Source organism: Saccostrea cucullata, unplaced genomic scaffold, assembly GCF_032062105.1.
Source record: "Saccostrea cucullata isolate Sc308-1 unplaced genomic scaffold, CSIRO_AGI_Scuc_v1 ctg5980, whole genome shotgun sequence".
Classification (NCBI taxonomy): domain Eukaryota; kingdom Metazoa; phylum Mollusca; class Bivalvia; order Ostreida; family Ostreidae; genus Saccostrea; species Saccostrea cuccullata.
In genome coordinates this window covers 20,831-37,623 of record NW_026929171.1, presented here as the reverse complement: position 1 = coordinate 37,623, position 16,793 = coordinate 20,831, and the positions used below count along the sequence as shown (strand labels likewise).

The following is a 16,793-nucleotide window of genomic DNA, read 5'->3' as shown; positions in this document are numbered from 1 at the left end:
TTCTTAGTTTATTATTATAAAATTATAATAAAAGCTGAAATAAAAGCATTTTATCAGCTGCTTTTGATAAGACGCCGCCTGATGTTTGAAATAATGAAGTTAATGTCATGAAAGCTGAACACGATTTATAAAAGTAATTTGTCCGCCATATTAGATTGCTTTCTCTCTATATCTGAGGTTAAGTATAAAGCCGCTTTCTTGGTCATGCTTTTTTTTTAGTGTAATCAATCGTCACCGGTGTAGACGGACGTTTATACAACACTCTGTAGAGACAAACATAGGTAATCAAAGATTACGAAGCTCACCTCGACGAATGTTATCAGTTTAAGTACTGCAAATCTCACATCATATTTTCTTAATATTAAGTATTCATCCCAACAACAATATTCTTGCAAGTTGTGTTTAACCCCTTACATGGTTAATATACACATTTCTACGCGTGTAGCATGAAAAACATGTATAGTGTAAACAAATATTCATAACTTTGTTAATACTGCAGATATCAAGGACTAAAAGTTCATTCGGATTGATCTGTTCCCAAAACTTTAACCTGGTCTCTTGTATAAAAAATATATAGATCAGATCCAGCATTCGAAGCAAGTCTGGTAGTGTCCGTCCCTAGATACATCATCCATGCAAGTTTGGTTTAGCTAAGGCATATAGTTACTTGGGAATGAAAATGTAGGTCAGATCCAGCATCCGAAACAAGTCTGGTAGTGTCCATCCCTAGATACATCATCCATGTAAGTTTGGTTTAGCTAGGGCTTATAGTTACTTGGGAATGAAAATGTAGGTCAGATCCAGCATCCCAAGCTAGTCTGTTAGTTCCCATCCCTAGATACATCATCCATGCAAGTTTGGTTCATGTAGGGCTTATAGTTACTTGAGAATGAAAATGTAGGTCAGATCCAGCATCCAAAGCAAGTCTGATAGTGTCCATCCCTAGATGCATCATCCATGCAAGTTTGGTCCAAATAGGGCTTATTGTTACTTGGGAATGAAAATGTAGGTCAGATCCAGCATCCGAAGCTAGTCTGGTAGTGTCCATCCCCAGATATATCATCAATGCAAGTTTGGTTCAGGTAGGGCTTATAGTTACTTGGGAATGAAAATGTAGGTCAGATCCAGCATCCGAAGCAAGTCTGGTAGTGTCCATCCCTAGATGCATCATCCATGCAAGTTTGGTCCAAATAGGACTTATAGTTACTTGGGAATGAAAATGTAGGTCAGATCCAGCATCCGAAGCTAGTCTGGTAGTGTCCATCCCTAGATATATCATCAATGCAAGTTTGGTTCAGGTAGGGCTTATAGTTACTTGGGAATGAAAATGTAGGTCAGATCCAGCATCCGAAGCAAGTCTGGTAGTGTCAATCCCTAGATGCATCATCCATGCAAGTTTGGTCCAAATAGGGCTTATAGTTCCTGAGGAATGGACCTGCTCCAAAAACTTTAACCTGGCCACTCATCTGGAAAATGTAGGTCAGATCCAGCATCCGAAGCAAGTATTGTAGTGTCCATCGTGATCCCTAGATGCATCATCCATGCAAGTTTGGTCCAGGTAGGGCTTATAGTTCCTTGGGAATAGACCTGCTCCAAAAACTTTAACCTGGTCACTCATCTGGAAAATGTAGGTCAGATCCAGCATCCGAAGCAAGTTTGGCAGTGTACATCCCTAGATGCATCATCCATGCAAGTTTGGTCCGGGTAGTGCTTATAATTTCTTTGGGAATGGACCTGCTCCAAAAACTTTAACCTGGTCACTCATCTAGAAAATGTAGGTCAGATCCAGCATCCGAAGCAATTCTGGTAGTGTGCATCCCTACATGCATCATGCATGCAACATTGGTTCAGGTAGGGCTTATAGTTACTTGGGAATGGACTTGCTCCTAAAACTTTAACCTGGGACGCCGACGCTAACGCCGACGCCGACGCCAACGCCGGGGGTATAGCATAAGCTCATCACGACTTCGTCGAGGTGAGCTAAAAAATACTTGTGTACATCTTTATTGCAGGAGAATAAGATACCAAAGAAACTTACAACAGTTGCACAGGTTAGTGCAGTACACAAACAAACAAAAATACACGTAGCTACAATAAAATGTAAACAGGTAATGCAAGATAACTAGCACGAACACGTGTCGCCATTCCACGCCGATACCCGTGACAATAGAGCAGTCAGGTGTAACGAATGCGAGGAGTATATATCCTCGTGAAAGATCGTGAAAAGGGAGGGTTGTAATGGCGTCCACCATATACATTCGAGGTCGTTTTTCCGCTAGTCGGAAAGGCCCGAGAAGTTGCGATTTGATCTTTGAAATAAATGCATGGAGACCTTTTTTCTGTGGAATATGGAGTGTAACTTTATTCAATGTAATGATATTACCTAAAATAAACTATTGAAGAGGCTTCTAACTCTGTCTATCCTTTATTTGAATAAACAGGAAATGTATAAATTTTTAACATCCGGTGATGTTAATACATTCGAGGTTGTTTTACCGACCTCTGACGGAAAGACCCGAGATGTGCCGAGATAGTATTATCGAAAATGGCACGATTCCTATTCACAAGTTATGTTCAGCTTTAATGATATAGATGTTAGGCTGGTATTGTAATGTATTGATTCTTTGAAAATCTGCTATAACTTCTGGGTATTTTCATAAAGCAGATACGCTTAGTACATGATTATAGTGAGGCGCATCCGACACCTAAAATTATAAAATTTGAAGCTCCAGGGTCATAAATTATGTTCTTGCTTATTTGTGGAAGCTGATGTGTATATGATCTTAACTTATAAACTTATTGCAATCAGGCAGGTTCGATCATCGATAGCTATAAGAGCGGTTATTAACCTGACAAGCAATTTGAGGGGCCCAGCTTGTTCTGTCCCATTTAATATTTGCTAAAGTTCAATGGCAGCGACAGATGGAATACATACATGTATCTGGGTTTTGATTTAAGAAGTTGTTGGTTGGATCAATAGGTGCCAGATTCATTGAAGCTCATTTGGTAAAGCGCCTTATTGTTTCAAGGAGCCTAGGCTCTCAACCCTGTCCAGTCCGTCGGATTCTTCTTTTTCCTGATTATCGATAAGAATTAGTTGAATGTTGTTTAACGTCCCTCTCTAGGAGAATTTTTCACTCATCTGGAGACGCCACCACTTGCCGGTGGAGAGCTACATTTTTGTCCTATGCTCAGTACTCAAGGCCAGTGAGCAGTGAGAGATATTTTTTCAAGCCAGCACCTACCGTGACACGGGGCCTCAGTTCATACGTTCTCGTCCGAAGGACCGGTCTTCACAACCCACGGTGGGATTTGAACCGCGACGTAAGGATCGACTCCATACCTCGCATTTCTTGAGCAGACACTCTAACCACTGCGCCACACGGGCGACTTCCAGCTAAGGAGTACTGATTAAAATCAGATCCTTTGATCCGCTCACATAGATCGGTACTCGTCATTAAGATAAAAGATTGCAAAAAAAATCCGCTTATGTCGCTTATTTAAATTTTCAAATAAACATTCAGTATAAACGTTTATCAAATGTCTACACAGAGCACTACTTACAATATTCAGGCCAAATAAAATATATGTACATTTCCGAACCTTAATGTAACAGCCAAAATAAAAAAAGGTTTTTAAGTAGGTTGGCAATAATTTGTTATAGATTTACTTTTTCTTCTGAAAGAATCAACAAGTTCCTTTTTGGTATATACATATGCATACATAATTATGTATGAAATTAAACAATCATACACAACATATCAGGTCAACTCTTTAAAACATTTGGATATACATGTACATGTTCTTTACATTGCCTTAAATGTGCCTTTTATTGACTGCACTCTAAGAAAACAGTACTATAAATGAACAAAATTATAGCTGAAAAATTGAATTTGGAATTAACAGAAATAGTGTTGGTGTGTGATTAGTCAGGAAACACATATACTTTTTTGGCCTCATGGTAATGATGTTCTAAACATAAAGTGTCCTTCCCTGTGGTACAATAAAAACTTTAAAACTAGCATACATAAACTCCATATCTAGGGTGACACAATAAAGCTTCTAAAACAAAGCCTGCTTTATCAACATCCAGAAATATGACCTAAGACCTTGCAGAGACAAAATTAAATTTTGCTATAAATCAATATATACACTGATGATATACATGTATTTTACTCTTCACAATGCTTCACAAATATTCTCACCAGTAACTTTGCATATTCATTATGTTAAGATCAAAAGTTTGTCAAGTTGTTCAGGATATTTACCTAAGAGTACATGTAAAATTAAGCTTTTTTTAATTTTAAGCAACAAAAATGAACACACATTATTTACGGTACAATATCTCACAAAAATAGCAAAAACAAGAATTGTAATGACCCTTTTTTTTAAACCAATATTTGTGTTGTTTTTTTTTTTTTGGTTGTTTTTTGCCAAGTTGGTATTTGTATTAATGATGAGAAATTTTAAATAGGATAAATATTTATCATTAAAAATATTTGTAACAGAATATTTAAATTTAAAAGAAAAAATAACCTATCCACCTTAGAGATCTACGAAACTAAAATCATATGTAATCTTAAAATGAACTTCTTTTGGCATTATTAATCCAGTACTAATTTTATGTAATTTTCGTGTTATGATCTTTTCCTTCAGAGATTTAATTATACACAGGTTCAGTTTACTGATAACCAAAAAATATTTTCATTTTAGCTTTTGTTTGTTTGTATTTTTGAATGAACCACTCCTAAAGTCAAAAAGTAAATTTGTGCATCCCTTACTACATGATAGGCAGAATAACTATGCTGTCTTGTTTCCCCATTTCAAGCAAAAGAAAGGTCACAATTCTTTACATATATGTATGTTTACACAAATGGTTCTTTTGCAATAAATACACATTTACCTTGAACATACATAAACATGATCTGTTGAAATAGAACAAATCTAAAAATATTTGGATTTCTTGATCAAAGATCTCAAAAAATATAATATATAAAATGCTCTTATTGTCTTTCATTGCTTAAGAAATTGTCTGTCCTTCAGTACCAATTCTGCTGGGAGAATTGAGGAAACCTGTCCAAGCATCTATCTTTCCCTTTAGAATTCCAGTTATTACTGACTTGATACGCTTTTGGCAGAGGCTTCCTGTAGCTGTTGTAATGTTCTCTTTCCTGGTAAATTGGGGACAAGTTTCTATTGTAGTAGGTAGAGTGCATTGCAGTGCTTGGCAATACCTTAAACTCTTTGTCCTCCAAGTCAACATTTGGTGAGTTAGACCTACTGTCCTCTCTTAACACAGCTCCAGTTTTTCCACGAGACACACTTACTCCATTTGGAGAATTTTTCTTCACATCTTTCAGTTTTGCATCATACCTCTGTGATGTTTGACGCCTTTCTTCACCATTATCCTTGAATGTTCTTGATGCTTTGTATTCACCCTTAGTTTTTTGAAACTGTTCTCTTTTTGTCTCACTACTTTTATGATAAATTCTCTCAGTGTTGTTAGACTGTTGCCGACATCTGTTCTTTAGTCTGGGATCATTGAAATTCGGCGGTATTTCTGTTTTTATTCCAGAATGCCCATATTCAAAACACTGTTTGCTCACTGCTCCAGAAATTCTCACATCCTCCACAAGTCGAGAAACAGCTGCTTTGAGAGTGGCATTGTTGCTATCCTCCACCCCTTGTTTATTGACCTCCAATGACCTTGAGTCAACTTTTTTATCTGCTACAGTTTTGACTTCTGGATGTTGTTCCCCTTCACTATTAGGATTTTTTGATTTTGTTAACTTCTCCTTACGTCTTTCATCCCTTTCCTTTATTGTGCTTGCACTTAATCTCTCTTGTTCTCTCTTCTTCAGTTGTGACTGTCTTTCATCTACCAACATCCTTGTGTAGTCCAAAAGCCAGTCTTTATGCCACATGAGAACTTTATATTCTACAATTTGGTTTTCTTTTCCATAATTTGGCCGTAGCAATCTTGGATCAGTTGGGGATTCTTTGTCATGCCTCTCAATAATATTCTTTGGGATGTGGCGAGGATTTACACCCCCTTTTAATAGAGTTCTGCCCTCAAAGAGCATCAAATTATTCAGATCTGAGCAAGTGGATGATGGTGTTGACTCCCCTTGCTGGATGTTAGAATGATAACCATTGACTCTATTGTTCATCAAATTATTGTCTGTGCATCTATCAAAAGAGTCCACCATTTTCTGACTTTCCTTCTGCATCTCCTGATCTATGGTGTATCTCTTCTTTGGAGGAACACTGTTCTGTTCAGCATAAAAGAATGGCCTTTTGATAGCTTCTGAGCTCCCAATTTTATTATTAGTTTGAATTGGTTTGCATTTTATATCATTGTAGGATGACCTTGGTGCATGAACTTGCTGCTGCTCTTTATTTAGAACATTACAATCTTGTCTTGAGAAAGAGTTCATTTTTTCTCTGTAGCTCTCTCGTCCTACAGCATTTTGCATCAGACTGATACTCTCTTCATATGGCTTGATGACATTTACATCTTTATTGAGAGGAATAGAACCATGGCTGTTTTTCTGAACTGCATCCTCTGATACTGGACGATAGGTAACTTGCTTGTTATTGAAATCTGGTTCCGAGAGAGTTTGATCCACAAATCCAATTTTCACATTTACTTTTAAATTGTTGTACTTTCTGTGCAGTGTTCCTCTCTCAAAGTCAATGAGCTCCTGGTTTAATGGATGGACACTTGCTCCACATTCATCCTGCTGTGGATTTTTCAGCCCTGTCTCCATTCTAGCGATAGATCCAAATCTCTCAGAGAGCAACTTCTTGGGTTTCTTTACATTCCCAATTCGAGTGGATTTTTTTCTTTCTTGCTCTGCACCCATAGTTTGGCTAGACAATATTTGACCATTTGATTGTAATGCCATCACCTAAAAAATTGTTCAAATATTTATTATTTCATAATATAAACTAAACTAATATCAATCTTTAACTTGTTCATTTTTAAATTTATTTCAATATTTGTCCAAAAATAAAAATTCAGTGAAAAATATTTCATTTCATATGATTAACTGTTTACAGAATGTTTGGCAAAATGAAACAATTCTATTGCTTATTGTTCTAAAATTTGTAAGACATTGAATTAACAGTGGTTAGGTTAATCATTATAAAATGTGTTAAGCTTTATGGGGATGCAACTTTTTAATTCTTCCTGCTGTCAGCGTACAAGCATTTGGTAATGCTTATTTTCACTGAGCAAGAATTTAGAATTCAGTACATGATTTCCATCCTATAACCATGCATGTTTACTACGTTATAGGGTAATAAAAAAAAAGTTAAATAAAGTAACTGTATTTGTAAGAAAACCATATCTAAAGATTATTTCAAGCCACAATATTAGGATACAGAAATTTAAGACTTTTCTGCTTCAAGAAATTATAATCTGGATGACTAAATAACTTTTGTTTCCACTTGACCTTTATATCCCAGGTTTGAATCTCTGAAAACATGGTATAAAAACTGAGGCCCCAAATTCCCTCAGAGCTCACCATACATGTTGAGTACAGATCTAAATAAGAAGGCCTTTACCAGCAAACGGCTGCATCTTGATAGGAGTCAAAATTCTCAACGGAACATTAAACAATCTTTTCTTCCTCACGTTTCAAAATAAATTTACAAATCACTTCTCCAATTGACTTTGCAAGTACTTATGTGTGGGTCTTGATTATAATGATTGCATATTTGGACCCTCCAACAATGCCTTGCTAGTCCAAATGATACTCTAGTTGTTCATATCAATGGAAAACTACACAGAACAATACACACAAATTATTTTTTCTTATTTTGTTCACTGTGGGTATAATACATTTAGCTGTATATTCTTATTAGAGCCAGTCGCCCGCGTGGCGCAGTGGTTAGAGTATCTGCTCTAGAGTCGCAAAGTAAGGAGTCAATCCTTATGTCGCCGGTTCGAATCACACTGTGGGACATGGAGTTCGGTCCTTCGGATCAGACCATATAAACCCAGGTCCCGTGTCACAGTAGGTGCTGGCACGAAAAAAGATCCCTCCCTGCTCAATGGCCCTGAGTGCGGAGTATAGGACTAAATTTGCTGCTCTCCACCGGCAAGTGGTGGCATCTCCATCTGAGTGAAAAATTCTCAAGAGGGATGTTAAACAACATTCAATCAATCAATCTTATTAGAGCCTTTCAAACAAAGCAACTTTGCTCCAATCTTATGTTTGCATATTTATATAAAAAAAACTTTCCGATTTATCCTAACTTGCTGGAAAATGGATTTCTACCAAATACCATACATGCCAAATAAAATAATTTACAATATCCAACATCAGCTACACCAAACTGAAAATGCCACTTTAAAGCTGAACATGAATCATGAAAGGAATTTGTCCCACAGATCATCCAGTCCAGTAAGTCTCTCGCTTTATCTCGGGGCCGTTCGGTATAAAGCCGCTCACTTATTCACTTTTCAGTGTAATTAATGAACACCAGTGTAGACAGATGTATACTAGACAGCATTCTGTAGCGACGAAAAAATAACTCTGCACTTCTTCTAATGCTGGCGGTAAGATACCAAAGAAACTTACAACAGTTGCACAGGTCAGCCCCCCCCAAATTGATTTGACTGTTAAAAATTATTTTACAAACTTTAAGTCCACAAAAATTTACGTTTTTGAACTAATTATACAGAGAAGCATGTTTATACCTTATGCCAAACCCGACTGAATGACGATCCCGACCGAAAAACAAACCAAACCGAAAGTAGAGATTTTGTACAGTGTATCGAACCGAGAAAAAAATACCGCGGTGAATCATTTCACTCCTAATCCAAACAACAATTTAAAATGAACCATCCTCAGTTTACTCCATTATTCATGGAAAAAAAGATATGAATCGGATGTTTTTTTTTTTAAAACTAAGAAACAATTATTCAAGTCACAGTTACATACAGGAACAACCTCTACCTTCATGTATCATATTTTTCTACAATAAAATTAATTTTTACTTCAGTCTGTACAAGACCTATAAATGGACCAGAGTGGTGAAAGTCTATTGATACTTTTGGCAAGGCTGGTTGGTAAACAAAACTGTCTGAATTGACAAATCAGTGTTTTCAATAAGATTTTCAATAGAAGGAAAAATAGATGGAATAGCAGGAAACCAGTCTCGGCGAGGGGTCTGGGGGCCGCCTTAGGCCCCCAGCGGGTCCAGGGCAGAGCCCTGGTAGGGGGCCCAGGGGGGGCTTCGCCCCCCGGCCGGAAACGAAAATCAGCATTTTTGACTCATTTTTCTGACCTCTCAGGCCATTAAAAAAGTAATTTTTTTTCACATTCTTGTCAGTATCAATTATCAAATTTTACCTAAAAAAGCCAATTAAATTTTTTTTACCTTTTTACAGATTTGTTTGACAAGATCTTTGACAGACTGGGTTTTTTTCTTCTGAAAACTATGTGTCTATAAAAACATATGAACAACTTAAGTATGAAATTCTAGTACAGACAATTGTCTGTGGTAGAATATCATATTTAAAATTCTACATATTTAGTCCCTTTCACATAAATTGGTCAGGACTTTTATTCAAAACTCAAATAATTATTTGGTTGAAAATTTTAGATTTTTTAAACACTTGGTCATGTACAGTACCCCCCAAAAATTGAAATATTCTGCAATCTTAGACTTTTCATAAATTAATCTTTAAACTGATCTACGTTTTTGACATTTTGTGCAGATAGTCAGAACAAAATATATAGAAAATGGTATTTGATACAAAATACTAGTACATTAAAACCTTCCCAAATGTGAAAATGATACTGTTCCTGTATTTCAAGAGTTCTTAGACGGATAAAAGAGAATATTTTTTTTCAATTTCAGTTTGTGGAAATGCTGTAAGAATTTCTATGTCTGAGTCACGATTAAAATATTAAGACTTTTATTCGTAATTATTATATCAGGTTAACATTTGAGATTTTCAGTTTGCGGAAATTCTGTAAGAATTAGAATGGATACATGATCAATTTTCAATCGAAAATTATAAAACACAAACAAATCTTTTCGGAAGGGACTATTCTTTATGCCTCTTAATGTATGTGATCTCAAACGCATGTGTTAAAGCAGCAGCACATTTCTCCACAACTTCGCTCAAATATTCGTTGTCCGCGACGCCATTACCTGACACTATCGATCTAATCAAACTTCCTTGAAAAAAGAGCGCACTCAAGGGAAGCTACTCTAGATCATGGAAATAGTTGTGATAAAATCTATGGATTTCGCGTATCAGCACCGGCAAAATCCTAATGACGGAAAATTCATAGCCGGCAAAATTACTCGTACAGGCGGTTAATTTTGCCGGTTGCCGGCTCTTATTGAAAACACTGCAAATGTACAGAAAATGCCATATCAAATGAGGGTTGAAAAAATCAGGCATGATGCAACTTCTGCAAAGATCATGATCAGGATGCACAGATGAAGGTCAGAAAAAAGAAAAGAGATGGCACGTGGTGATGGAGGTAATACAGACTCATCAAGCAAAGACGTATTATATTCTTTATGTCTCTGACTACTGATGTCACCTGCATGGCGCACTGGTTGAGTCACAAAGTAAGGAATCGATCCTTATGTAGCGTATTTGAATCCCACGGTGAGATGTGGAGATCGGTCCTTCTGATGAGACAGTATCAATTGAGGTCCCATGTCGCAGTAGATGCTGGCACAAAAAAGATCCCTCACAGCTCAATGGCCCGAGTGCGGGGTATTAGGTCCAGCAAGTGGTGGCATCTCCATCTGAGTGAAAAATTCTTCAGGGACGTTAAACATATAATCAATCAATCTGATTTCTGAATCTTTGTATTACGGAAAGACAACTGTACAGGAAATCTTTGTAGTTATTTTTTTCCTGTCTGTATAAAAATATCAAAGGTACCGGTATGTATCTGTGTATATCTGATATGTGAAAACGGCCCAAAAAAGCCTCTGTCTTCGGCTGCCAAATGTCTGAAAATGATTTTAAACATGTTAAAACTTCCAAAACTCTGTGTGTATGTGGACTGTTACATAAACAGGCACGTAGTATCAGGGGGGGCCAGGGGGGGCCTGGCCCCCACACTTTTTCTCCCGACATTACCTTTACTATAGAAAATGTCTACTGAAAGGAAGGTTGGCCCCCCACATTTCAGCACAGTGCAGTGTTATAAAGAAAATTTACCCTAAAAAGTTTGAATTGAAAGGTAGTTGGTCTTGAAAAAAGTTGGCCACTACCCCCCCCCCCCCCCCCCCCCCCCCCCCCGAAATAGGATTTTCGACTTTGGGCAACTTTTAAAATTTTTTTTTTGGTTTTTTTTTTGGTTTTTTTTTTTGCATGTCAACTTTTTCAGGTAAGTAAAAAAAAATTTTCTCAGGTTGGCCCCCCCACTTTCAAAAACGATGCTACGTGCCTGATAAAATAATATTGAATCCCACATTGACAAAGTCCAGTTCAAAGCAAACTTAAATTTAGAGACATGGATTTTCTTAAAAGTCAGAAAAAAGTATTTTAATGAAGAATATAAATAAACTCTCAAAAAATGGAGATCAACCCTCTTGTTTTACTTTGGCCCCTTCACTTGATTTTTTTTTTTTTTGCCTTGCATATCATACATTTATACCAGTAAGTATGCCCAGTCGAAAATTTCACATTATTTCCACAAGAACAAGTATTCAAATCCTCACAAAAATATGCAACACTGACGATATCCACCGGGTTTTCATGGTAGTGACGGTACATTCACAATAAAATGAAAATCTGATTTAAAACCCCAAGAGTTGTCTCATATTCCACTTCGGATTGACACATCGGATATCCTGGTTGCATTACACAGGTATAAAGAGAGGTAACCTATATTTCACTTCTAGATCCACCCCTGCTTGCCACTCAATAAAAAAAAACATGAACAAAATCTCCCCTACATTTAAAGACTTACAAATCCCATGACCTTTCAACTAAAGTTTTTCAAACGACATTCAGACAAGTGAAGAATTTCCATTTATAGTCCTACAGATAGAAAACTGAGCCGAGTCGGTGAGTGCTGCGAACACAGTGACACCTCTTGTTCCTCGCTTTACATTGCTGATAAAACCATGCCCTGCACGACCTGCAACTGCAAGTGTGAGCATTGATTAACCTACGTTTAATTGCGTTTTTCCTTCGTTTTCCTTCCTTGAGTACTTTCTTCTTCGTCACTCATTCCACTTTTCGAGCAGAAGATGGTAGAAGTGCGGGAAAATGGTGACCAATGAAATTATCGAAAAATAAATCATAAACCTGGACGCACAGAGTGTAATTCTCCGGATAGTCTGGTCCGATTTTTAGAAAAAAATACTTCTGATGGCAAATAATTCTTATTTGGTCCAACATAGTTTTTTAGCCTAATTCGAGTATGCTGAATCCGAAAAAATATGCTGGCCTTCATGAAAATGGCGTTAAAGAGGTCAAAATGGCGATTCAAAATGGTGGACATCCAATTTTTCTAATTTTCTCTCAATATCGTTAAAAAAGAAGAAATAATGTGTGAATATCTTACTGAGTGTAATACAAGTATAAAAATGATAATAGAATGCTAACATTATTAGTTTTACTCAGAAAATTTAGCCGTTTTTACACTTAATTCGAATTTTCTCTGATTTATTTGTCTATTGTTTCTTTATTCTTCTTTGTTCAGGATTTTACATTTGCAAATATCCATACACTGCAAATTTGTATTTTTTCCTCTACATCTCACTATTCTACAATTGAATAATGGTGCAGCTGTAAGTTAAAAGTCAAAATGGCGATTCAAAATGGCGGATATTCCTTTTTTTCAAATTATTTCTTAATGTCGTTTACATAGGAGAAATGATTTGTGAATATCTTACTGAGCGAGTACAATTAACTAATGTAAAATTCCAGTAGAACACTAATATGAACACTTTAAAACGGAAAATTTAATCTTTTAAGTTTAAATGTGTTAATTAGCTCAAAACTCAAAATGACGTCATATTCACTCGAATTTCGTAAAATACTCAAACTGCTTGATTTTGAAAATAAATTACACTTTGTTTTTTTTATATATAATTATAGTATATTGATTATTCCATTAAATATGAACAAAAAAAAATATCAGAAAAGATTCTTTTTTTCTGGAAATAGTTAAAACAAACTCGACTTAAGAGTTTCCAAATTTTCCCCCTCGTATTTGACCGTGTTCCAAAGCCTTTGAGCCCCCGTCCACCTAAAATCACCCCTGAATCCAGTCTTTATCAACTCGCATTTCTACCTCAACATCCCTCAGCACACCATCAAATATATTTGAGGAAATTCTTTTCCGATTTCATCGAATGCTTTTAAGCACTTATAAGAACTTAGTATTATCCCCTAACATCTATTTCAGCTTTATTTTATATGTTTCACTCTGTCTTCGGAATTTTGGTATTTTCAACACTCAAGTAAAAAGGTGCCCTGTGTCAAGGATGACAACCCACTTGGCACGTAAAAGATCTTTTCTCTGGAGTTCGAAAACGAGTAAGCTCACAGGGGGTCACTAGAGAACCAAAATCCTCCAAAAACCGATTATTCAAACTGATAGTCCGCCGAAACATGGCTGAAAAATAGCCGACTCGGCGTTAAACAATATACAGTCAATCAACACTCAAGGAACAATACATTTATGTTCAAATGTTAAAAGTCTATTTTGTTTTCCAAAACCTTACGCAAAATGAAGAAGAGGTACTGTGAGCAATTAGCTCACTAAATGATACCCTCGTCACCCATATGAATACACAGTGTCCATGTTTTGCTATGTGAAACCCAAAATATGTGTTGGATCAAAAAGTAAAAGAGGAGGTGCACAATGGCAATATGTAACAAAGATTCTGTGAAAGTTTATCAAATTTCATTCAGTAGTATGAGACGAGTTGCGGATAAGAGACGGGTACCCCAAAGCGTAAAAGACGGACGGACGGATATACCGACTACTCTATACCCTCCCGCTTTTCAATTGGAAGGGGGGGGGTAAAAAAATATCTGATATTCAAGACATGTAGCTGTTTATTTCATGACCGCGTATAGATTTGTTTTCTTTTAGGGTAGAAAGGTCATTCTATTAGCAAAAAAATTCTCAAACTTCATCATGTGGAATCACATTGTGTGCATATTTTGGTGAGAAAAGTTGTAAAATTATGCAATTTAATAGCGCCTGCAGATTCCTCGTGATTCCTATCACTTACAAGCTTTCGTGCCAATAGGCCTAAGCCATTCTTGACTTCGATCTAGTCAACACTTCTCTTGACAACAAAATTTTCTTGAACACTCCAAGAACTTTACAAGGCAACTTGATCCACACTTCTTCGTTAGGATAGTGTAAAGTTGTATCAAGAATCGAGGGAGGATTGAACACAAACATTTTCTTCTTTCAGATTTTGTAAATTTCAAGTAAATTTCAAAATTTTTAAATTTATATACACTGTTCAATACAAAATTGGTGGAGGAGGACCGTTCACACCATGAAATATTTGAGAATGCAGTTGAATTTTTGACTGAGAATAACAAAATGCAAATGTAGGGACAGAGAATCAGAGCTGGACAATCAAAAAAATTTATGATTTACGTATATTATACTGATAATTCTTAATAGTTTATGTTTGGATATTATAATATATTCAGATTTATATGATGTAACAATTACTAGCCCTCTAATTGCTTGTGGTTCATCATTTAAAAAATCATACTAAGTTATGTTGCACTAGATCTTCCACATGAACATAAACATTTTTTTCTACACTGTACTAAAATTAGATCAAGGATTTCCAACAACTTATATGATTTAGCAACCCTCGAACTACAATGTTCACTCGCCTTAATGCTCGGTGAATACTGCTTCTGGGGTAGCTTAATTTTCAAATTGTCCTCAAAACAGCAATTATTGTATGATATTATTAACTTTTTATATGAAGAAGCATGAAACATGTATGACGGATAATAGGAGAAATGTCTTCGGAATTGTCGTCAAAAATTTATCTTAATAATAGAAGTAATTAAACAAATCCGTTTTATAAAAATCCTGAGTCATTAATGAAAATATCCATTAACTTTCATTACATATTTGAACATTATTTCATGAATAAAGAAAAACCTGTTATTTATTTTCTGCAAAACAAATCAGAATTAAGCAGTTTAGGTATTTTACGAAATCAAGTGTATAAAACGTCATTCGAATTGCCATTTTGAGCTAAATAACACATTTTAAATTTAAACGACTAAATTTTTCGATTTGAAGTTATCATACTAGTGTTCTATTGGAATTTTACGTAGTTGTACATCGCTCAATAAGACATTCACAAATCCTTTCTCCTATGTAAACGACATTAAGAAATAATTTGAAAAAAAGGAATATCCGCCATTTTGAATCGCCATTTTGACTTTTAACTTACAGCTGCACCATTATTCAATTGTAGAATAGTGAGATGTAGAGGAAAAAAAACAAATTTGCAGTGTATGGATATTTGCAAATGTAAAATCCTAAACAAAGAAGAATAAAGAAACAATAGACAAATAAATCAGAGAAAATTCGAATTAAGTGTAAAAACGGCTAAATTTTCTGAGTAAAACTAATAATGTTAGCATTCTATTATCATTTTTATACTTGTATTACACTCAGTAAGATATTCACACATTATTTCTCCTTTTTTAACGATATTGAGAGAAAATTAGAAAAATTGGATGTCCGCCATTTTGAATCGCCATTTTGACCTCTTTAACGCCATTTTCATGAAGGCCAGCATATTTTTTCGGATTCAGCATACTCGAATTAGGCCAAAAAACTATGCTGGACCAAATAATAATTATTTGCCGTTAGAAGTATTTTCCAGCCTTCTTTTTAAAAATCAGGACCAGACTAGGATAAACAAAACGTGAATCGTGCCGCTGCGACCAATATTAGATAATCTTTTAAATTTCAAATAATCATCTGCAATTTTACACCAGGGATAACCAAAAAATAATAATAACAACAACAACAAACAAATAAAAAAAAAATACATAAACAGTTTATGAAGATGTTACAAAAAGGAAAACCAAGCACAAAATTGTTCTGATTTATATTATCATTATGTGTTAATCAGTTAATGGCAAAGTACAGACTTCATTCTAATATAGAAGACACTATTCATCCACATTTTGATTAAAATCACGAAACCTACCAAAAATTCAATAATCTCTTCTTTTGTCATCTTTCGGTTGTGATCATGGTGATTTTGCTCAGATCCAGAACTCATCTTGCTGCAAGTGAGCGTGCCTTGACCCTCTGACCGACCTCACGCAGCTCGGATAGCTGATAAAAAAAATTCCTCCTGGGGCGGGGATAATCAATAATCAACGAATCATAAAGCTTTGAATCTGACACTTGTTAAAATCCACACAGCGGGAAGTGGATCCCTGGGTAGGAATCGAGAAGCGATGATTTAGTGCTGTTACTTCTCTGATTATATAGGTGTTTATCACTGTATATGCCCCCTGGCTAAGATTTTACGCTTATATTGGATAATTATAAAATTTACAACTTTCCCAGAAATAAAAACAGTGGAGAAAGTTCATTGTTGAAAAGCCGTTCATTATTATATATGCCGAAATAATGGAATTACCGCTTTACTGGATTTTGACACATGTTGTATAATTGAATAATCTCCTAGATGTTAATTCATAGAAACTATTAAGAGGGACCAGAACAGTTGTTTCCGATGCCTTGTAAAAACTTGAAGCGATAAACCACATTGTTCTCAATTGT

At 35.7% G+C, this 16,793-nt stretch overlaps 1 protein-coding gene across 2 annotated transcripts; it reads right to left on the bottom strand.

Annotated features, from left to right (window-relative positions):
- Window positions 1-3,988: 3,988 nt before the first annotated feature.
- LOC134279980 (uncharacterized) lies at window positions 3,989-16,456 on the bottom strand. Of its 2 annotated transcripts, none has more exons than XM_062762384.1 (2): window positions 16,210-16,456; window positions 3,989-6,911 (listed from the first exon to the last, which is right to left on the bottom strand). In XM_062762384.1, exons 1-2 carry the CDS (start codon window positions 16,282-16,284, stop codon window positions 5,040-5,042), a joined length of 1,947 nt encoding a protein of 648 aa, XP_062618368.1. In that variant the 5' UTR covers window positions 16,285-16,456; the 3' UTR covers window positions 3,989-5,039. The 2 variants fall into 2 exon arrangements, with proteins under 2 accessions (XP_062618368.1, XP_062618369.1); XM_062762385.1 differs by lacking the exon at window positions 16,210-16,456 and adding an exon at window positions 12,163-12,269.
- Window positions 16,457-16,793: the final 337 nt, after the last annotated feature.

Bases quoted from the DNA above. Each gene is read 5' to 3' on its own strand.
- LOC134279980 (XM_062762384.1), bottom strand. From the start codon at position 16,284: ATGAGTTCTGGATCTGAGCAAAATCACCATGATCACAACCGAAAGATG. The intron at 6,912-16,209 runs GTAGGTTTCGTG...ACAATTTTTTAG, and splicing joins AAGAGATTATTGAATTTTTG to GTGATGGCATTACAATCAAA.